This window comes from Microtus pennsylvanicus, chromosome 13 (genome assembly GCF_037038515.1).
Source record: "Microtus pennsylvanicus isolate mMicPen1 chromosome 13, mMicPen1.hap1, whole genome shotgun sequence".
Taxonomy (NCBI): Eukaryota; Metazoa; Chordata; class Mammalia; order Rodentia; family Cricetidae; genus Microtus; species Microtus pennsylvanicus.
In genome coordinates this window covers 50,390,759-50,415,207 of record NC_134591.1, presented here as the reverse complement: position 1 = coordinate 50,415,207, position 24,449 = coordinate 50,390,759, and the positions used below count along the sequence as shown (strand labels likewise).

The 24,449-nt window shown below is 42.1% G+C and overlaps 1 protein-coding gene across 1 annotated transcript in view; it reads right to left on the bottom strand.

Annotated features, from left to right (window-relative positions):
• The window catches only part of Eif2b3 (eukaryotic translation initiation factor 2B subunit gamma), a 63,768-nt gene that overhangs the window by 21,010 nt on the left and 18,309 nt on the right, over positions 1-24,449 (bottom strand). Inside the window, exons 4-6 of the mRNA XM_075945534.1 lie at positions 19,870-20,029; positions 11,537-11,648; positions 4,065-4,154 (exon numbers count right to left, since the gene is read on the bottom strand). Of these exons, the coding sequence (XP_075801649.1) occupies positions 4,065-4,154; positions 11,537-11,648; positions 19,870-20,029 (362 nt within the window). The remainder of the gene's footprint in view (positions 1-4,064; positions 4,155-11,536; positions 11,649-19,869; positions 20,030-24,449) is intronic.

Here is a 24,449-nt window from a genome sequence, read left to right as displayed (position 1 = left end):
AGGAGCTGCAGAGATGCTCACCTGCCTGCTTGAATTCCATGCCCAGGACACACACAGCAGAGAGAATCAACTCCTGCCAAGTTGTTTTTTTTTTTTTTTTTTTGGTTTTTCGAGACAGGGTTTCTCTGTGGCTTTGGAGCCTGTCCTGGAACTAGCTCTGTAGACCAGGCTGGTCTCGAACTCACAGAGATCCGCCTGCCTCTGCCTCCCGAGTGCTGGGATTAAAGGCGTGCGCCACCACCGCCCGGCCAAGTTGTTGTCAGACTTTTCCACACACATATCAGGGTATGAATGCCCAAAAGAGGACTCTCTCACTCTCTTACCCTTCCTCTCTCTCAGTAAGTAAAAAAATAAATGTAAAAAAAAAAAAGATGATAGAAAAAAAAAAAAAGAACAGCTATGAAGAAGTCCCGGGGGGGGGGGGAAGATGATAGGTTGTTGGGTCTAATGAATCTTTAATGGGGGAAGAAAGGACTTGATATTTGGTATAGCGGATATGCTTTTTAAATTAACATTATTTGTTAGCTTATCTACAATGTGTGTCTCCTGTGCCTGCATGTGTGAGTGTGTATGCATATACCACACTGCCGTGTAAGGAAATTAGAGGACAGACTTTGCAAGCAGGCTCTTTCCTTCTACCGTATAGATTCTGGGGACTGAACTCAGCTTTGGGGGCATGCAGTATGCTTTTAACTTTTATTGAATAAAGAAAATGAAAACAGGTGGGTGAGAATGCAGGTTTTTATATCATTGATTAATTTATTTAGTATTTATCACACGTTTTATACGTCAGTTGCTGTGCTGGGCTTTGGTAAATGCCGTTTCTAACACCTAAAGGAATTATTATTGGGGTGGGCCGAAGACAGGGAAAGGGAGAAAGAGCAGGTCAAACAGGCGGGGGAGCAGACTGTGAACGTGTCTAAGCAGTTATAATACTCTGAGAGACGAGGCACGAGGGAGGGGCTGTAGTGTGAACAGCACCGCAACCCTCGCGGCTTCTCTACCAGGGGCCCCACGAAGACACAGGACCACACACATGTGCCGTAAGGAAGAAGGCAAGAGAGAAGCAGAGACTGAGGGAGGGAAGGGAAATTATGAACCCTGGAGCTACACAGTACATGGTCTTATGTTATTTTTAAAGGATCAAATCAAATATCTTTGAACATTTCTGTGTAAGCTAGGAGTCCCTGTATCGAATTTCAATGGGATTTTTTTTCTTGGTTCTTTGATGGAGATTAAAAATTTCCATATGAATACAAGAATGAAACAGCAGAACACTTATTCTTAGCTTTTTTTTTTTTTGGTCTGTTTTCAATACCAATGCAGATAGCAAATATTCCTTGGTCCCTTCCCTTGGAGAACAAGTCAGTTCTTTTGAAGGGACAAAGCACAGACAGCTGGAGGACGTTTAGGGCCTTCATGGAGCAAACAGAATTGGCAGCGGGCAAGCAGACAAGTCTTGGCACACGGTCCTTATCAGCACTCAGGGTAAGTGATTTGAAAAGACATGAAGCCGTCCTGCCAGGTCGCAGCCCCTTCTGCTGGCGCTCAACGTCAGATGTATTCCCATACAGTGCAGCTGACCTAGCTGGAGAGGTTGCCCATAGCTGTGCTAAGAACTGGAACAACGCAAGGCTATTGTGAACCATTGTGGAACACAACATCTTGACATTAGGCCTAAAATGAAGCTACCAGCTGGATACAAAGTACCTTCAGGCTGCAGGAATATACCACTGTACCAGGGTGGACTACCTGTTTCAAGATTTATAACTTCCTGTTCAGTGTTTAGTGCTGTGTGTATATCATTTTTGTTTGTTCTTTTGTTGTTGTTTTGAGACAAGGTCTCTTGCCCCTTAGCCTAGGCTGGCCTGAATTTGCAATCCCTCACGTCTCCACCTCCCAGGTGCTGAACTTACAGGCACGAGTCACCAAACCCAGCTAGATACACTTTATATCGAAATTTACTTTTACTATGTGCACTTTGACTCTAGCAACTCTGGGAGATGTGGAAGGGAACAGATGTGGTTTGGGCTGAGGATCCGGATCGACGTCAGAGCAGACTGCAGAGGAAAAGCCCCAGCTGGCAGCCCTGGCAGTCACAGTCATCACTGATGGCAGCTTGTCCTCAGAGCACACACCACTCTATTACATTTGTCAGGGCTGCAGCAGCAAACTGACGTGTCCAGATGAGCTACAGATGAGCTGCAGCAACAAAGATAAGGCTGGCTTTGTTGTAAAATTGCCTGTACACCCTGGATCTAAAAGCCACAATTCTATTTGACAGTATTTAGAAAGCATTCCTTCTTTTTAAGCCAGTGATGGCGCACATCTTTAAGCCCAGCATTCTGGGAGGTAGAGGCAGGCGGATCTCTGTGAGTTCAAGGCCGGCCTGATCTACAATGAGTTCCAGCACAGGCTACACAGAGAAACCCTGTCTTGAAACAATACAAAAAACAAAAAAACAAACAAAAATACTGGCTGCTCTTCCAAAGGACCCAAGTTTGATCTGAACATCTATATGGCAGCTTACAACAGTCTCTGTAACTCCAGGCTCAGGGGATTGCCGACACCCTATTTTGGTCTCCATGGGTACCAGACACTCATGTGAAGCACTGGGCTTAGTTCTTTTTCCTTTATTTCATATATATCCTGGCCCATCAGCCAAAGAGATAGATTTTTGTTTTGTTTCGTTTTTTGGTGCTAATGGGGCCTGAACCCAGGGACTTGTGCACACTATGAAATTGCCCTACTTCTGAAGAGCATTATATTCCCAGTCCTATTTTTACTTATTATTTTAAGTTGCTAAGGTTGGTGTTGAACTTACTGTATAGCTCATGTAGGTTTGAACTTGTGATCTTGCTGAGCATCCTGAGCAGTACAGGCCTGCCTTGCTATGTCCAACTCAGAGCTAGAATTTAAGCTAAAATTCTTTGGCCAAACTCTCTGGGGGAGTTTGGCTGCTGTAGTGACTGCTTTTCAGTTACCAGCACTGTTCAAGGCAGAAACTTATCCACAAGCCACCAAGGGAATTAGCCTCCTAGTCATTGCACCATTAAGTCTTTTCCTATCTACTCTTCTTAGAATTCCAGCTGTATTTCTACTCAGCGTGTAACCAAGGACGACCCTGAGCTTCTGACCCTCCTGTCTCCACCTGCCAAGTGCTGGGATCACAGGTCTGCACCACCACATGCAGCTTATTTAAAGTTTTATTTAAAAATTCTGCTGGCTTATTTGCAAATCCCCAAAATATAATCAGGGTTTCTTTGGTATAAGCAAAGTAACAGTATGTAGATAATCTGATTTATTTCTAAAACAGAAATGAAAACCAGCTGTGATCTTTGTATAAACTGTTATCTGACATTAAGAAGACTTTGGGCAAAGCATTTACATGGGATACACAAGACCCTAGGTTCCAATCAAAGCACTACAAACAAAGAGTTTGACCCCTACCTTGGAAAACCAAAATCACAAGGTAGTTTGTTAGTTAAAAACTATACCTCATGGGTCAGGCAAGGTGACAAACACCTTTAATCCCAGCACTCAGGAGGCAGAAACAGGCAGATCTCTTTTATTTTGAGGTGATCCTGATCTACACAGCCAGTTACAGGCTAGCCAGGACTATATAGTAAGACCCTGTCTCAAAAACAAAAACAAAGCTGGGGGTGGAGCACACCTTTAATCCCAGCACTCGAGAGGCAGAGGCAGATGGATCTGAGTGTGAGGTCAGCCTGGTCTACAGAGCAAGTTTTAGGGCAGTCAGGACCATGCAGAGAAACCCTGCATGACTGAGCGGTTAAGTGAGCATACTACTCTTGCAGCCAGCCTGCATTCAGTTCCCAGTACCAATGTCAGGCGTCTCACAATGCCCTGGGATTCCACCACCAGAGGATCTGATGCTTCTGGCCTCTAAGAACATCTGTAATCACGCACACCCACATACATACACATAAACAAAGGTAAAACTAGTAACAAAAAACCCCTATACTTGTTAAAAAACTGTAGGTTTAGAATTGCAACTAAAAAGTTTGAGAAACAGAATGCTCAAAATCTGTAGGCCTTCTTACCTATTTTCCATTAAGAAATCCACAACATATTTCTTCAAGCAGTAGAGATGGGCATCCACGAGGCCCGTATGGAAATGTATTCTAGGGTGCCTGTAGGAAGAACAGGAAAGAACAGGTTCATAATCAGATAATACAGATTAACGTTAGTCTAGTCTATAATCAGGTCCTGGGCTCCAGAAGAGGCGGAAGGGTCAGAGTAATGATGCCTACGCCCCAGCCTGGGGAGACCAGCATGGTGGGTGCTAACATTTTTGCTCTAAAAAAATTGATTTTTAGGCTTACTTATTTTATTTTTTGCTTCAATGTATGTAAGTGTACTATGTGTGTGCCGGGTACCCTCCGTGTGCAGAAAGACTGTGAAGGACGGGTGTTATTACAGTGTTGTACCCTCACTGGTACCCTGTGTGCAGAAAGACTGTGAAGGACGGGTGTTATTACAGTGTTGTACCCTCACTGGTATCCTCCGTGTGCAGAAAGACTGTGAAGCACGGGTGTTATTACAGTGTTGTACCCTCACTGGTGCCCCGTGTGCAGAAAGACTGTGAAGGACGGGTGTTATTACAGTGTTGTACCCTCACTGGTACCCTGTGTGCAGAAAGACTGTGAAGCACGGGTGTTATTACAGTGTTGTACCCTCACTGGTACCCTGTGTGCAGAAAGACTGTGAAGGACAGGTGTTATTACAGTGTTGTACCCTCACTGGTGCCCCGTGTGCAGAAAGACTGTGAAGGACGGGTGTTATTACAGTGTTGTACCCTCACTGGTATCCTCCGTGTGCAGAAAGACTGTGAAGGACGGGTGTTATTACAGTGTTGTACCCTCACTGGTACCCTGTGTGCAGAAAGACTGTGAAGGACGGGTGTTATTACAGTGTTGTACCCTCACTGGTATCCTCCGTGTGCAGAAAGACTGTGAAGCACGGGTGTTATTACAGTGTTGTACCCTCACTGGTATCCTCCGTGTGCAGAAAGACTGTGAAGCACGGGTGTTATTACAGTGTTGTACCCTCACTGGTGCCCCATGTGCAGAAAGACTGTGAAGGACGGGTGTTATTACAGTGTTGTACCCTCACTGGTGCCCCGTGTGCAGAAAGACTGTGAAGGACGGGTGTTATTACAGTGTTGTACCCTCACTGGTGCCCCGTGTGCAGAAAGACTGTGAAGCACGGGTGTTATTACAGTGTTGTACCCTCACTGGTGCCCTGTGTGCAGAAAGACTGTGAAGCACGGGTGTTATTACAGTGTTGTACCCTCACTGGTGCCCTGTGTGCAGAAAGACTGTGAAGCACGGGTGTTATTACAGTGTTGTACCCTCACTGGTGCCCCATGTGCAGAAAGACTGTGAAGGACGGGTGTTATTACAGTGTTGTACCCTCACTGGTATCCTCCGTGTGCAGAAAGACTGTGAAGGACGGGTGTTATTACAGTGTTGTACCCTCACTGGTACCCTGTGTGCAGAAAGACTGTGAAGGACGGGTGTTATTACAGTGTTGTACCCTCACTGGTATCCTCCGTGTGCAGAAAGACTGTGAAGGACGGGTGTTATTACAGTGTTGTACCCTCACTGGTATCCTCCGTGTGCAGAAAGACTGTGAAGGACGGGTGTTATTACAGTGTTGTACCCTCACTGGTGCCCTGTGTGCAGAAAGACTGTGAAGGACGGGTGTTATTACAGTGTTGTACCCTCACTGGTACCCTGTGTGCAGAAAGACTGTGAAGGACAGGTGTTATTACAGTGTTGTACCCTCACTGATACCCTCCGTGTGCAGAAAGACTGTGAAGGACGGGTGTTATTACAATGTTTTACCCTCACTGGCAGTTTCATCTTCCACAAAAGCACTTACCTACAGTCTGATAATATTAAATGAAAACTTCCAAGAATCAAAAAATTGTAATTTTAGAAACACACATGTGGTGAAATCTGGTCCCACCCATTAGCCATCTTAGTTATCAGATTCTCTGTCTAGCAACACAGGACTTACGTTCCAGTAGCCTTTACTTTATAGTGGCGCCAACGCACAAAGGTAGTGAAGCTGAAAACTTGGATCTGCTCAAGGGAAGCCATAAAATAGTTTCTTTAAGTTATGCCAAACATGGTGGCACATGCCTGGTGTGGGACAATTGTATTCTGTCAATCATGTTTTCAATAAGCGCTGATCGGCCAGTAGCCAGGCAGGAAGTATAGGTGGGACAACCAGACAGGAAGTATAGGCGGGTCAATGAGAATAGGAGAATTCTGGGAAGAGGGAAGCTCCTTCTGCAGTCCTGTCCAGACATAGAAGAAGCAAGATGTGACTACGCTGCTGAAAAAGGTACTGAGCCACGTGGTTAACATAGATAAGAATAATGGGCTAATATAAGTTATAATAGTTAATAAGAAGCCTGAGCTAATAGGAAAACCAGTTTATGATTAATGTAGACTTTTGTGTGATTTTCTTTGGGACTTAACAATTGTGGGAACTGGGCAGGACAGAAACCCTGACAACACATGCCCTTACTTCCAGCACTCAGAGGCAGAGGTAGGTGAATCTCTGTATGGCCAATACTAGCCTGCTCTACACAGTAAGTTCTAGACTAGTTAGGGTTACATAGTGAAACATTGCCTTTAAATTTTTTTGTTTTAAAAAGTGAAGTTAAGGCTGGAGAGATGGCTCAGAGGTTAAGAACACTGGCTGTTCTTCCAGAGGTCCTAAATTCAATTCCCAGCAACCACATGGTGTCTCACAACCATCTATAATGATATCTGGTGCCCTCTTCTGGCGAGTAGGCATACATGCAGACAGAACTCTGTATACATAATAAATAAATTAATCTAAAAAACAACAACAAAAAAAGATGAAGTTATGCTGGGAGGTGGTGGTGCACGTCTTTAATCCCAGCACTTGGGAGGCAAAGGCAGGCAGAACTCTGAGTTCGAGGCCATCCTGGTCTACACAGCAAAACCCTGCCTGAAAAAAAAAACCCAAAAGACAAATAGCAACAACAACAACAACTACAACAACAAAAAACCCCATACATTACCACCAGAGATAAAGAGTCAACAGATAAAATGTTGAGAGCCCTCAGGGTTGTTCTGACACCTTTATTTCTAAATCTAGTTCTAATAGCCACACACAGACATACATTTATACACACTAATAAATAAATAAAAATTAGAATAAGAAAGGAATGTGGAAGTCAGAGAATCCTGAGCAGCTCTCCTAGCTGTGTGGTAGGGCTGCAGTGTTGGGTGTGTAGTTGTCAGAATAATGACTGGAGGGGTAAGGACAGCGGACGACCGAAGCCTGAGGAACTTGTGCTTTATCCTAGAAACAGTGCGTTCACAGCTGTGAGGAGGGAAGCCTAGAGACTGTGGGGAAGCAGTGGAGCACGGGATAAAAGGCCGAAGCGAAGGGAGGTGATCCCTCAACTACAGACACCACAGAAACATAACTAGGGGAATCTGAGCGACGGTGAGCGTGCAGGCAGAGTGGATGCTGGGAAATCAGGAAGTCAGAATTGCTCCCTGGGATCTCCCAAGAAGGCGCAGCAGCGGTGTCTTTTATTAGAGATTGATGTCTGAAAATAGTTGCTGGGAGGAATAGAAGGCTGGTCTGAGACAGCAAGACTGTAGCATGGTTTTGAGAGTTCAATTAAGATTGAAACTATAGATTTATAACGGTGCAAATTTACACCAATACAAAATAGTCTCCTTGAAAAACTTAAAATCTGTGAAGTAGTTGACAAAACAGATGTATAAAGTTTAGAAGTTGAGGGTTGGGCTAGGGATACAGCTCAGTGGTAGAGAGCTTGCCTCTATGCACAAGGCCCCGGGTTTATGTCCCAGCTTACAGGGCAATGGGAAGGGTGGGGATGGAAGTTTATTGCCAAGCTTGATGACCTGAGCTTGAACCCTAGAACTGAAATGGTGTTAGGAGAGAACTAATCCCACACGCTGTCCTTGGACCTCCACATGTGCATCACGGCACAATACAAAATATGAATACATATTTCTCATATGTATATGGAATACATAGAAAAAATGAAAATTGAAAGCTGTACAGGTGGATAGAATAAAAGAACAAGTAAGGATGGGGGGAGCTTGAAAGCATATGACCTAGACTGGATGAAGGAGGAGGAGACAGGATGGACAGTAGGGTAAGGCAGGTGCAGAGAAGAGAGGAGGACAGAAAAGGAGAGGAGACGATGGAGACGAGGAAGAAAGGAGAAGGGGAGAGACAAAATAAATAGAAAGGAAAATAATCCTGGATGAAGACGAAACACAGACATTAAGCACTATGTATTCTGAAAACTCATTAATATGGGAGTGAAGGTTTTTGTTTGTTTTTAACTCAAAGCTGCAAACTCACAAAGAAAAAGACCAGGAGAAGGGACAACTATAAATTTTGGAAGCTGGACAATAGAAGAATGGTGGTAACAAATTTAGTACATTCAAGAAAACAGAACTTTAAAAAGAAAGCTAAGAGCCAGGCATGGTGGCACATACCTTTAATCCCAAGCACTCAGGAGGCCGAGGCAGATGGATTTCTGTGAGTTCGAGGCTAGCTTGGTTTACAAAGGGTGTTCCAGGAGTCAAGGCTATACGGAGAAACCCCCTTTCTTGAAAAAGGCTAAAACCAACCCAACCCCCCCACCCCGCCAAAAAAGCAAGCCAAGAACAAGCTGATTTGTACTGCTGAAGACTCACGATTGGAATTGGCAAGATGACGCTTCCTCACACAGGCAGACAGCTGGAAGATTTCCCTAGCTCTCTGCAGCCTATATAGCTATGTCTAAAGACACAAGCTTTCTCATAGGCAAGTTTCTTTATAGAACTGAAAAGAAAATATGGAAAAGTAAGAACAAAAGTTCAGTGCTTTGAATTTAGCTGCTTCTTCTTCTTCTTCTTCTTCTTCTTCTTCTTCTTCTTCTTCTTCTTCTTCTTCTTCTTCTTCTTCTTCTTCTTCTTCTTCTTCTTCTTCTCCTTCTCTTCCTCCTCCTCTTCTTCCTCCTCCTCTTCTTCTTCATTTTTTTTTTTGAGATAGGGTCTTTTTTATATAACCCTGGCTATCCTATGTAGAATGGCCCCGGACTCAGAGATCCGCCTGCCTCTGCCCCCAGAGCACTGGGATTAAAGGGGCTACCACAACTGGCAGATTTTGGCATAGAAAGCAGTCCTTCTATGTCACCTCTCCTTATCATAAACTGAGAGATTATTTTAGGAATTAGGGCTGGTTAAATATCAGTTGGGACACTAAATTAGATAAATTCATGACTTTCCATACACAAAGCAACTGAAGTTTAAGCCATTTTTTAATATCTTTAGTCCCAAAATAGATTTGGCCATGTTCTATGCAGTCTTGACAAATGTCCTTATCTCCCGAGATACAAATGCCTAAACCTTCCAAGATGAACTTGTGAACATTTTATTTCATTTAAAAAGAAATCTTTAAAAGCTTGTTTTTAGATGTTTATTACCCTTCCAGGAAAAAACAAAAAACCACCCTTGGCCCTTTGACTAGAATTTAAAAGCGAACCACATAGCATTGTGGGAAGAGGATCATAATTTTCTTATTAAGTGTTTGGCACAAATACTTTACAGTTTTGAATTATTAAAAACACATGCTTGTCAGAAATAAAACAGGATTTTTTGTTTGTTTTGTTTTTTTTTCAAGACAGACAGAGTTTCTCTGTGTAGCCCTGGCTGTCCTGTAACTCACTATGTAGACCAGGCTGTCCTAGAACTCAGAGATCCGCCTTCCTCTGTCTCCAGAGTGCTGGGGCTAAAAGTGTGTGCCACCACTGTCTGGCTGTACAATAGGAATTCTTTAAAGAATCACTAAACTGCATTTAGCTGAGGAAACCGTTTTTCTGTAGCCTTTACCTTTCTAAGTTCCCTTTATTGTTTTGCTGGAGTTTGAGGAGTCAGCATATCTTTATATTAAACCTAGAATTCCCTATGTAGATAACCATGCTGGCCTTGGACAGATCCACCTGCCTGCCTCAAGGAAAAGCTGGCATTCCTTAGGGTCTAGATGATTGGCCAGCTGCCCTTTAGACAGCATGCTAAGAGGGGAACAGGAGGCTGTGAAAGAGACAGGTACAGAATTTACATAAAGCATGGGAGAGAGGGCCCTGTGGGTAAAGGTACTTGCTGTGACTGCCCAACGGCCTGAGTACGATCCCTAGACCCACATAAGGTAGGAGAGAACGGACACAACAAACTGTCCTCTGACCTCACATGGATGCCAAGACACTTGTGCCAAAGCCTACACATCATATCCACACGGACACATACACAACATGATAATAATAAAATAAAAAAGAATTTACATTAAAAATAAAGGATTATAATAAAGATAACATGCCCTATCACTAAACTTTGGCTATTGAACTTAAGTTTGCTCTTCCATTAAAAAAAAAAAAATCCAACAAAAGGAACCAGCTACCATATGTGCAAGTACCCTTAGGGAGGAAAAAGCCAGATAAAAACAAAGGTAACAAAAACAAGAGGCTTTTGCTGGGTAACCCTGATCTGTAAGGAGGTGGAGGTGCTGGAGAGAGCTCAACAGTTAAGAATTAGTTGCTGCTCTTGCAGAGGACCCAGGTTCTATTCCTAGCACCCCACACAGTGGTTTACAATCATTGGTAACTAACTCCAGTTCTAGGGGCTCTAATGCCAACTTCTAGTCTCCATGGGCACTAATGTACACAATGCACAGACATATATGCAGGCAAAACACCCATATACATAAAAAAATAAAAATAAGTAAACCTCAAAATAAATTAATAAATGAGTAGATGGAATACACTCAAGATCCTAGGACGCAGTGTGATTATGAATTCTATATACTTTGTTGATGTTTAAGAATGGTTCTTAATACACATTTCATAGATAATAAGTAAGAAAGAAAAAGATATTCTGTTATAGGATACAACATGATGAACTTTGAGGATATCATGCAAAATGAAATGTCAACCACAAAAAATATATATATCATTTCACTTACAGAAGATACATAACTACTCAAATTAGCTGATAAACAAAGTAGAATTGTGATTGCCAGGGACTTACGGGAGGGAGAGAACAGGTAATTGTGTTGAGCGAGATAAGAGTTTCATATTTTCCAGATGTAAACTTCTGGAGATTTGTTTCCTAACAACGTGGTCGCATCACCACCACCGATGGTCATTCTTTCTAGCTCTTCTTAAAAGGAGGCTCTCTAACACTGTACCCTGCTCCCACCCTGCCCCCCAAGGCTTCACTCTCCCTCAGTGCAGGACTTGGCTCTACCCTGGTAAGAGAAGATTTAGGGAGCACTGTGTGCATGCTGTGAAGAAAAGCTGGTGTCCTGTCTCCGGGGAAAGTGTTCACATACTTTTCTCAGTTTCACACAGTATAATCTAGTTTTCGTTCCTTCTTTCCCATGGTGGGTGGTTTTATTTGGTTTCAAGAAAAGGAGAACTGCCAAGAAGACAATCCCTGGGGCTTACTTCTGCAGGATGGATCCCTTAATGACCAGCTCTTCATCCAAGTCTGCTTCATTAGCCATAAAGAGCAGCCTCTTTCCTGTGCTGTCCACTCCAATGAAGTCACGCTGCTCCACTGAATCATATGAAAGAAAAAAAATCAAATCAAGCCAGTTGTCCTGTTTGCATGACTACTCAGGGGACAGGGGACCTACTTATATTGCTCTTAGAATCAAACAGGAAGTGGTAGGAGGGGAGTCATGATGAGCATCATGCCACACACTACAAAGTGTAAAGCATAAAGGGTCAAATATATTTATATCGTTCTAAAGGATACTACTGGGAAAACCGGCCATCTTTGAATAAAATGATAAAGTACTGTACCAGAGCAATTTCTGATTTTAAGGCACTGCTTTTAGGGGTGGTTCGCAAATAAACATTTAAAAGCAGAGGGGACTCAGTAGCATCCTATTTTCAAGTAGTTCCCAAATAATACAGTTTATATATATTGTCTATGCATATTATATATTCTGATAGGAATATATATAAAAGGAGAAAAGGATGTAGCAAATGCTAAAAGTTGGAAAATCACTGGACAGTGGTGGCACACACTTTTAATTTCAGCACTTGGGAGGCAGAGGCAAGCAGATCTCTGTGAGTTTGAGGCCAGCCTGGTCTACAGAGCAAGGACTGTTACACAGAGAAACTCTGTCTCGAAAAACAAAACAAAACAAACAAACAAAAACCCAAAACAACAACAACAACAACAACAACAACAACAACAACAACAACAACAACAACAACAACAAAATCTAGGTAAAGTTCTTTGTACTACTCTATAAACTTCTATGAGTTTTAGTACTGCCAGGACTCCATAGAGAGACCCTGTCTCAAAAGACCCAAAACAAACAACCCAAAAAAAGTTAAGAGGCAAGCATAGTGGTGCATGCCTCCCATACTAGTATCTGGGAGGCTAAGGCAAAAACATTTCAAACTCAAGGCCAGTCTGAGAAATAAAAGAAGTTGGGCATGTAACTCAGTGGTGAGGCATCTGCCTAGCATGCAAGAGGTCTTAGGTTTCAGTGCCAGCATCGAAAGGAGGACAAAATGTGCGACAGTCTAGACACAGTCCAATCAAAAATGCAGATGACCTGTCTACTACAAATCACAGTACAGCAAGGAATTCTCTCTTACAAATAACCTAGGCCACAATAAGTTAGGTCCGTTCACTGTGAAAGTGGGGATGCTTTTATTTAACATTATTTGTAGTCAGTCAAAATTAACTACATACCTACTCTGCAACTGTATATATGATTAGGGCATTGACAAAAAAATGCATTATTTTACTAGGTATAGAGAGTCTGATAGTAGGCAATTATATGCTGCCAATTTACTGCTACTTCCTATGGTGTATTTCTTTTCCCCAATCACAACATAAACACCTCAAAGGTTGGTTTATTACGTTTTTTATTTCCTACAACATCCAGCTCATTGTTAGACTATAATATGTGCCACTAGGCTGGGGAGATGACCCAGAGTAAAGTTCTTGCTACACAAATGTGAGGACCCGAGTTTGATCCCTGGCATCCTTGGGAAAGTTAGATATGATGGCATTAACTTGTAGCACCAGAGCTGAGGAGGCAGAAACAGGAGGATCCTGGAGAATGTCGGCTGGCTACTCAACTGAATCAGAGGGCTGGTTCAACAAGAGAATAAGAAAAACCAGTGACTGTGAAAGAGGTCTAACACTGACATCTGGCTACCAGATACAGGTGTATGCACATACAGAAACACATTTAAAACACATACAGCACAAACACACAACTATTCACACTAGCAACTGCACAGTTTGTACATCTTTTCTTTTCTTTCTTTTTTTCCTTCTTTTTTTTTTGGTTTTTAGAGACAGGATTTCTTTGTGTAGCTTTGGTGCCTGTCCTGGAACTGGCTCTGGTAGACCAGGCTGGCCTCGAACTCACAGAGATCCACTTGCCTCTAGGCCTCCCAGGTGCTGGGATTCTTTTTTTTTTTTTTTGAGAGGATTTCCCTGTGTAGTCCAGGCTGTGCTGGAGTTGGCTCTTTAGACCAGGTTGCAGACCCACAGATATCCCCTTTCCTTTACGACTCTGAGGGTTGAGATTATAGGCACACAACGCCATCACCTTGCCAGTGTGTGTATCTAAGACCTGTATTCACAGAAGTAGCACAGTGTAATGATTAAGAACTGAGCTTCTAAAACTAGTCCACTGATATGGTAGTATGAAACTCAGCATGGCTACTTACTTACATATAAGTACATTAACTAACCTCTCTATTCTTCAGTTAAATAGGATCGATAGTATTTAAATACATAGGTTTGTTATGAAGATTAAATGAGATAATATATAAAGATTTATAGTAGTATTATTGACCAAGTTATTAAAATATTTAAGTCGCTGTCTGGCAGTAGTGTCTTTAATTCCAGCACTCAGAAGGCAGAGGCAGGTGAAGTTCAAGGCCAGCCTGTTCTACAGACTGAATTCCAGGACAGTCAGGGCTACACAGAGAAACCCTGTCTTGAAAAAACAACAATAAAACAAAAAGCAAAGTCAAAAACAGTTTAAGTTGTCAGGTGTAGTAGCACACACCTTTAATCCCAGCACCTGGGAAGCAGAGGCAGAGTATAGGTGTATTTCTGTGAGCTCAATCAAAGCCAATCTGCTCTACAGAATGAGTTCCAGGACAGCCAGAGCTACATAGTGAGATCCTGTCTTGAAATAAAAAACAAAACAAAGAAAAAACAAAACAAAAAACCCAAAAATTTAAGTTAGGGTGGTGGCGGCACACACTTTTACTCCCAGCACTTGGGTGGCAGAGGCAGGTGGATCTCTGAGTTAGAGGCCAGCCTGGTCTCTACGGCGTGAGTTCCAGGACAGCCAGGGCTATACAGAGAAACCCTGTCTCTAGGAAAAAATAAAAACAAACAAAAATAACAAATAAATCAAATCAAAACAAAACAAACAAAAAACCAAAACCCAAACCAAACCAAACCAAAACACATAGTCTCATGCTCAAGCATGAGAACCTGAGTTTGGATCCTCAGTACCCATATAAAAACTGGGGGTGTGTCAGCATGTACCTCAAACCCCGGGATGGGATGTGGGACAAAGACAAACAGATCTCAGTCTAGCTGAAATAACAAGTTCCAGATTCAGTGAGAGATCATGTCTTTTTAAAAAGTGGGGGAGAACGGAGGACTATTGATGTTAACCACTGGCCTCTACACACACGTGCCAGTAAACAGGTGCACAGACATATGCATCATGTCTGCATCTTCCGCTTTTCTTTTGAGATAGGTCTCAATATGTAACTCAAGCTGGACTTGAACTCAGTCTCTGGAGAGATGGGTGTACAGCTGAGTACTACCATACTTGGTATGCTTCATTGTTGGCTGTGGCTAACTGTATGACAGTTAGCTCTGGTGATTGAAGCACTCAAGGCCATCAATCACATGGTAACTGGTCATATGCAGTGTTTGAATCTGAATGGGGAAAAATTATACAGTTCTTTTCTAAACTAAAATTAGCGAAATCCAAAGAACGAAAAGCAAATAAGGTCAATTTGAAGCTAAATTTTGAAAATAATTACAAATATCACACGCAGTTCTGAAATATATCAATTTATCCATCACATGACAATGAGACTATAGTAAAGTTTGTGAAAGTTTAACTATGAGCTATCAACTTAATAGAGAGATAGAAAGATGATATTTCTGGGTCTAATTTGGAGTGTTGAACATACTCAAGTTCTTAGATTCACAAAAACCCTGAATCACTTGACTGTTCTGGAAGCCATAATTCCCAGCCAAGCAATTTTCAGGTATGTTCCCGCATGGCTTTCCTTCTTGGATCCCCCTCCTTGTATTGTTTCTTTGTGGCTGTCATAGTAACTGTAAACTCTGAATAAAGGTTGTAGATGCTCCTGCTTTACCAAAGTGAATTCCACTTGGGAACAGAATGGTAATTTCAGAATGTCTACCCAAAGACTACACAAACAAGGCTAAAGAAGCAAAATTATAAACTTTCACTTTTAAAAATTGTCATATTCAAATATTCCTCATTTTTCCCTACTTGATTTATTTCTCTGATTGACTTTTCTTTCCTGCCTCTGACTCCCGAGTGCTGGAATTAAAGATGTGCGCCACCATCGCCTGGCTTTAATAGATTTTCTTTTCTTTTTTTTTTTTTTCGTTTCTTTTTTTTGAACAGGGCTTCTATGTAGCTTTGGAGCCTGTCCTGGAACTCGTTCTATAGACCAGACTAGCTTTGAACTCAGAGATCCACCTGCCTCTGCCTCCCGAGTGCTGGAATTAAAGACATGCATGCGCTACTATTGCCCGGGATTTTTCTCTCTCTTCTACAGTTGTTCACTTACTCGTTCATTCACTACTCCATCAGTAAATCTGTATTCCTACCCTATAAAAAAAGGGTACATTTGGAGTTCAGAATTTAACTCCTTTTATGATGTCAGCAGGATCCTGAGGCCAAAACCAGATAAAGAGGATAAATGGCAGGCATATTTATTCATTATACAAACACAAACATGCTACACAACTTAAGAACAAATCAAAACTACACAGGCAGGAGCAATGGGCAATGGCAGGTAATAATGCCAGAATGGAGAGAGACAGGGTAGGGAGCTGCTGCAAGTTCAAGGCCAGCCCAACCTACTTAGCAAGTTCCAGGGCAGTCAGGGCTACATGCTGAGACCCTGTCCCAAACAACAACAGAAAACCATATTTAAAAACCAGCCTAATAGTTGGCTAGGTTGTTGTGGTGTACTTCCTTAATCCCAGCACTTGGAAGTTCGAGGCCAGCCTTACCTACACTGTGAGTTCCTGATAGTCAAGACTACTCAGAGAAACCCTGTCTTGAAAACCAAACTCAAAGGAAACCCAGTCTATACTTCAGATTTTGAAAGGTCATAAACACACAGTTTCTACCATCAGAGATACGGTTAGTTCCCAATTCTTTGCAATCCTTTACAATCCTTGGTCTGGTTTAGCAACTAGCTCTGTTCTGCCTCCCAAGTGCTGGGACTAAAGGTGGGCCACCACCTTGGGCAGTAACTATCTTTGACTAAGGGAGGATAGCTGAAGCGACCCATCCCCAAATTTATGGCTCTAGAGACCTGGTAGCTTCTGTTTCCACGGTTAGAACCCGCTGATGGCAAACAAGTCATGGCCATTAACTAAACTGAAGGAGAAGCCAGCTCTCACAGCCCCTGGACACCTTCCTCGGTCCTGAGGTGTCAGGTGGGCTCTGAGCTAACAGTGACAGTTGTGGGTCCCAGCACCACCAACAGTCTCTTTCAGAATATTAGTACCAGGTACCTGAGCCTGAACAGGCAGTTAGAGAAAATGGTAGATAAAGGACTCTGAATTCCGAGAAAATGGCAGATGATACTGAAGCAGTGCTTGAGGCTTCTTACAAGAAGGAGGGAAACATACTGAGCAGTGCTAAATCTGAAGGAGGAGGGGGGAATAAGAGCAGAAACCACAGTCATCACGATACAGAGATAAAGTAAGGAACAAAAGCAAAGCAGAGCCAGGAAGGTCTCTGTGAGTTTGAGGCCAGCCTGGTCTACATAGCAAGTTCCAGGACAGCGAGAGCTACATAGAGAGCCCCTGCCCAATAAATTAAAATAAATAAATAATACACAAATAAATGCAAAGTGAAATAAAGGAAAAGAGTCAAAGTGCAGCAGAAGCAAAGAAAAGAGGTGGAGCCACTGGAGAAACTGAGATCACAGATGTGAAAGCAGCCAAAGTCCTTATTCTGTTCCAAACTTAACAAACAGCACCACCTGAATAAAGACTGGGCAGAGCTGGAGAGATGGCTCAGAGCTAAGAGTGCTGGCTGCTCTTGCAGAGAACTCTGGTTCCATTCTCATCATCCACACTGAAGCTAACAACCGCCTGTAATTCCAGTTACAGGGATTTGAAGTTCTTTCATGGTCTCTTTGGGGCCAAGCATGCACACAGTGCACAGACGTACATGCAGACAAACTTATGTGGATTAGCCCATAGCATTAAATAAAGCAATGGCATTTATGAGGAAAAGACCCACATACTACATACATGGTAGCACATTCTTGTACTCTTTCTGCTTGGGAGACCAAGGCAGAAGGACCTTGAGTTTAGGGACACAGCCCATACTATATAAGAAGACACCGATTCAAAACACCCAAACCAACCTATCCCCTTCCCCCACAAAAAAGAGATTCAGAAAAGACAAGCAGCTGGGCATGGTGCCTCAACAAGTAAACAAAAACCCCAAACAAAAGACAAGAGCTCTGAAAGGGAATGTTAGTGTAAGATCCTGGGATATGAGAAGCCAGGACAGTTTCTGCAGGCAACTGACACCAGTAATTCACGTAAGAGATTTCAAAAAGTTTGTTTTCTTTTTTGTTTTTTTGAAACAAGGTCTCTCTATATAGACCAGCTGGGCTTGAACTCACAGAGATCTGCTACCTCTCTCTCTGCATGCTGAGACTAAAAGTATTGGCCATTATGCCCAGCACAATGGTAATTTAAAAAAAAAAACTTGAAAGAACCAGGCAGTGGTGACACACACCTTTAATCCCAGCACTTGGGAGGAAGAGACAGGTGGATCTCTGTGAGTTTGAGGCCAGACTGGTCTACAGAGCAAGTGCCAGGACAGGCTCCAAAGCTACACAGAGAGACCCTTTTGTGAAAAACCAAACCAAACCAACAAAAAAATCCATTTAATGACTAATAGAAATAGGTAGATCTAAGTGACAAGGGTTTCTTTTTATTTTCTGACTTAAGATGTGATAAAAAGACAGAGAGAATTTAATAAACCAGGCCCTGGGTTTGATTCCTAGGTCCATTGGGGGAAAAATAGTGCCCAACATGGTGCATTCCTTTAATCTCAGCACCTGGGAGGCACAGATAGGATCTCTGTAAGAGACCAGACTGTTCTACATTCAGAGTTCCAGACCAGATAGGGCTACAACAAGACTGTCATTTAGTGAGACTGTCTTAATAAAAAAAAGGAGATGATTTGAATTGAAGGATTATCTAATATGCTAAAATGTGGTTATAGGAAATTAAAACAACTGGGACTGGGGTTGGATTAGTAATAAATACAAAGAAAACAAGCAAGCAATAAAACAAGATGGTATTTAGGAAAATAAGAACAGGAAAGAAAAATGTACACAACTCAGCTGTGAATACTACATACAATCATAGTAATATAACCATTAATTAGCTAGTTAATAATGATTCCAATGCCACATTAGGAAGCTGTATGGAGTTTAAAAACAGGAGCAGAGGATGTGGTAAGACAGACCTATATCTTTAGGTTCCTGAGTAGGAAATCAACAGATAATTCCTAAAGCTAAAATATAAGAAACACCAGGAGTGGGGCTGGAGAGATGGCTCAGAGGTTAGAGCACTGGCTGCTCTTCCAGAGGTCCTGAGTTCAATTCCCAGCAACCACATGGTGGCTCACAACCATCTGTAATGAGGTCTGGCGCCCTCTTCTGGCCTGCAGACATACACACAGACAGAACATTGTATACATAATAAATAAATAAATAAATAAATATTAAAAAAAAAAAAGAAACACCAGGAGTGGTGGCGCATGCCTTTAATCCCAGCAGAGGCAGGCAGATCTCTGTGAGTTCGAGGCCAGCCTGGTCTACAAGAGCTAGTTCTAGGACAGGTTCTAAAACTATAGCGAAACCCTGTCTTGAAAAAAAAAAGATACTCAAGGACTGGAGAGATGGTTCAGTGGTAAAGAGCACTGGCTGCTCTTGGAGAGCACCCAGGTTCAGTTCCCAGCACCCACAAGATAGCTCACATCTGTCTGTAACTCCTGGTCCAAGGGATCTGATTCCTGCATACATACTTGCAGGCAAAACACACACACACACACACACACACACACACACGAGAAAGTATACTAAAAATATACACAGGTTATATATAAATACTATACCATTTTATACATAGGGATGAGTACAGAGAGCTTTGGTAGACTGTGGCTATGCGCATGTGCTTTCATCCATGTGTCCTAGGGCCAGTTTCTCACAGACAGAGAAACAGGTGCCATGTATTCAATTATTCGAGACTTAAATAGAATGCAAACAGTTTGAATTCTCCTTTCCATATATAAAAGTATATATGAAAATTTAAATAATAGGTTTAAACTTTAAGCATCAGAGACTGTCTTGATTTTGACATGAACCCTTAGCACAGTATCTACAGTGCATAGCAAGTTCCAAATACATGTTTCTTATATGAAAGGATGAATAAAAATAATAATTATAAAATCAACTCTAATCTACCTTACCTGTTTTTTTTTTCCCCTTCTGACCTGGAACTGGTTCTATGCTATCTTGTCCTCTTCTCATTAACATGGCAAGTGTTGCATCATAAGCTCTGAACAGGTCCACAACCTCATGTAAAGCAACATCTGTGATCAGATCGCAGCTCAGGACCAACACATCTGTCTGTCAAATGAAGACAGGAAAGTAAACATCACAAAAAATAATGGCTCACATGAATAAAGACAAGCACATTACAACTTAGAAATATACAAACCACACAGTATGTTCAAATCTTGTTTGAACAGGAAAAAAAATGGTAAAATAAATGGGGTTATCCTAATGGAATTGTGCTAGGGCAGAATCTGAACTCTCTGCTGCCCCCTTGTGAACCTTACCGGGCAGCCCTAAGACACTTCTGTTCTGGCACCAGATTTTTAGGGTCAGTCTTAAACTATGAAAACTATTACACTGTCTATTTCTATGGCTGGAAATAAAACAGTTTTTTAATATTTATTTATTTAGGTTTTTTTTTGTTTTTTTTTCTTTTGTTTTTCGAGACAGGGTTTCTCTGTGGCTTTGGAGCCTGTCCTGGAACTAGCTCTGTAGACCAGGGTGGTCTCGAGCGCACAGAGATCCGCCTGCCTCTGCCTCCCGAGTGCTGGGATTAAAGGCGTGTGCCACCATCGCCCGGCTTATTTAGTTTTTCAAGACAGGGTTTCTTCGCGTAGCCTTGGCTGTCCTGGAACTCACTCTGTAAACCAGGCTGGTCTTGAACTCAGAGATCAACCTGCCTCAACCTCCAGAGTGCTAGGATTAAAACCATGCATCACCACCGCCCAGTGGAAAAATATCTTTATAAAAAATCAGCAGGAGAGATGGCTCAATAGTTAAGAGAACTTACTACATTTGCAGAGGACCTGCGAGTTTGATCACCAGTATCACATGGCTCTATTAGAGAGGATCTGCTACCTCTTCTGACCTCCATGGACACCAGGCATTCACACCCCCCCTCACACACACACACACACACACACACACACACACACACACACACACACACACACGGCAAACCACTCTGATATATAAAGTAAAAATAAATCTAGATTAAAAAACAAAGATATTCTGCTAACATGTTATGAAATAATATAATACCTCATTCTTTGCTAATTCATATTCTAGGTAGTGAACAATTACAAGAGAATTTGAAGCATATACTAAGAACCCATTTAATCTTGTAACAACATCATATAAGCAGTATTGTTACTATTAATGGCATTGGCTTCTATTTTTATGGATAAGAAAAGTGAGGTCCATTCCTGCAATCAGTATACACTAGGCATTTAATAACTGATGAAGCAAGTACTGAGCATGTGTAAAGTTGTACATTCAGTTGGGCAGTGGTGGAAAATACCTTTAATGAGGGTGGATCTCAGAGTTCTAGGCCAGCCTGGTTTACAGAGTGAGTTCCAGGACAGCCAGTAATACACAGAGAAACCATGCTTCCAAACACACACACAAAAAAAGAAAGAAAAAGAAAGCAGGTGGATCAGGAACTCCAACCCCCCAACAAAAGAAATCAGACAACATCTATACATATAAGCCAAGGAGGAAAAAAAGTCTGCAGAATCCTACTTTTTGGCCCATGGTTTTCAGTACGAGAGCTCAGAAGTCGCTCCACTTCATTATAATGAAGACAGCTGGAGTGAAAATCTCTTTTTTTCTAGGTTGCCTTAATAAGATGATTGTTTTTATACGTTGACTATTTTATGATTAATCAAATTAATCATAAAAAAATAAAGAAAACGGCTCTGATGCAGCTATCCTTGAAGTGGTGACAAAACTGTCTTGGTAAATAAACGCTGACCTTATTCAGTATCTGCAAAAGTGTTTAAATCTGTCATCACTGTGAACGCCAAACAAGCAAGTCTTGTATAATTGTGAGCAGGCCTGTAGGCTTACTTCTCTTTGCTTTTAGACAACTTTTCCCCTGATTGTTGTGTAACAGCTGTCATTGTCCTCGACTTCTTCTGTGTGTCACGTGCTCCCCCAACCAAACAGAACAGATGCACCAGGGCCCTCCGTGCCAGAGTAAACAATAAAAGCTGAGAGTCCCTCTTAGACAAGGGAAGCTGCGCTACAAGGAAGACTCCAGAAAAAAAGCTGCAAAGAGAACTTTGAAACCAGACCAGCTGCCTGGAAGCTGTTTACACTGGTCACTTGGAAAGACACCTTCCAGCCTCCAGGCTTCCCAGCTTTTGTGGCTGTCACCCATGCTGGGGTGCACCTAGGTGACATAGCTATCTTTGAATCATTTCTGCTCCTGTAAGTAACCCCTTACCCATACCCCTGTAAGTAAAACCAGAAGTTAATAAAAAGTAAAACTCAGCTGGGCAGTGGTGCGCACGCCTTTGATCCCAGCGCTTGGGAGGCAGAGGCAGGTGGAGCTCTGTGAGTTTGAGGCCAGCCTGGTCAGTATACCAACATACATGGTCTCCAAGAGAAAATACCACTGTAGTATTTAGGAAGAATTCAAAACACTCAGGAATTCAAACTACAAACTGCTGCCAGTTAGTGTTGACTAAAGCAAACAAATCAAGCTCAGAAAACTCAATTACACTGCACAGCAAAGCCCAGAAATACCTCATTACAAGAACATTTTCAATCAAGCCAAAACCACTGAGTAAAACTAGGAAAAAAAACTCAAAAGTTAAACAGAAAGCCGGATGCTTGTCTGTGTGGAGGTGATGGAGGAGGGAGGAAAGGAGAACTACTGGAATAGCTTCGTTTCCTGGCAGCGACTGTGATAAATAATACACTCTGGCAAACAATTTCCTATACCGAGGAAAAAGCAAAGCATAGCCCCCTGGAAAAAAATGTCAGGGCTTGGTAAAATACCAAGCTTTTACCCACCTACTTTTCAAACAGTGACTATGATCCCAATCCATACTCTATCCCCACCCATCTGAAACTAAGGAATTGCTACTTGGTGTGACTAGAAACAGTCATTTTACATTTTCTTATGTGATCCAACTCAAATCTAATCTCCAAAAGAAGTTGTAGGCTTTTCCAAGCTCCACAGTTAACTGTAACAGAGACCTCACTGGTTTAGTTTTGGTTGAAAATGGTTTAGAAAAAATTCCCAGTCTATAGTCTCCAACAGCAAAGGGCCAGCTGCTGCTAGTTCATTTTCACTGAGACTGGGGCGGTAGGTGCAGGGAGGAATGACTGCTGGGTGTGGTAGCACAAGCCTTCTATCCCAGCACCCAGGAGGCATAGGCACGCTGATCTCTGTGGTTTTGAGGCCACTAGGGGCTACATGATAAGACCCTGTCTCAAAAAAAAAAAAAAAAAGAAAGAAAGAAAGAAAGAAAAAGAAAAAGATAATCCTTAGGCTCAGAGCTATATTGCTTAAGTGTCTCTTAGCCCAGTCATACTGTCACGACTATCCAGGCCTGAAGTCAGACACCTGGCATACAGGACTGAAACACGCTCTCTCCCACCCAGACTCCACTTCTAAAATTCCTTGATTTTCCTCCTTATTTCTACTGCACTGCCTTAGTCCAGGTCCCAAAATCTTCCTAGTCTTCAAACATCTTTAAAATAAAAACTACCGCCGGGCGGTGGTGGCGCACGCCTTTAATCCCAGCACTCTGGAGGCAGAGGCAGGCGGATCTCTGTGAGTTCGAGACCAGCCTGGTCTACAAGAGCTAGTTCCAGGACAGGCTCCAAAACCACAGAGAAACCCTGTCTCGAAAAACGACAAAAAAAAAAAAAACCAAATAAAATAAAAACTACCTTAATGAACACACATATAAAAACATCGCTGGGCAGTGGTGGTGCACACCTTTAATCCCAGACTCAGGAGGCAGAGACAGACGGCTCTCTGTGAGTTCAAGGCCAGCCTGGTCTACAAAGCAAGTTCCAGGACAGACTCCAAAGCTACAGAGAAACCCTGTCTTGAAAAACAAAAGCAACAATGAAAAACCAAAACCAAACAAATAATCACATCATACAACTAGACTAACAAGCACAGTCTCAGACTCTATACATCTCAGTTAACTTCTAATTTTCCCATACTTATTTATTTAAAAAATTGTTTTATGTGTATGACAGATTGCTTGCATGTATGTAAGTGTATGTACCACATGTGTGCCTGGTGCCCATGGAGAGCAGAAGAGAGCATCAGACTCCCTGGAACTGGAGTTACAGATGGTTGAGAGCTGCCATGTGGATGCTGGGAATTGAATCCAGGTCCCCGGGAAGGGCAGTATGTGCTCTTGACCACTGAGCCATCTCTCTAGCCCCAATTTTCTCATTATTAATTCTTTGCTCAAAGACACCATAAAATGGTAATCTTTAAGCATAAAAAGATGAATTTATATTACTTATTAAATTTTTATGTTTATTCAAATGTGTATATTAATAACATGTATGTGCATACTTATTTTCATAAATCAATGAAACAATTGGCTCCTGGCTGAATATCTGACATTAGAGGACTCAGAACATCCTCAACATTTTTCAGAGATGACTTATTTTTTTTAAAATTCTATTTATTTTATTGTGGAGTGGGGTATTTTCATGTTGTGCATATGGGGCGAGA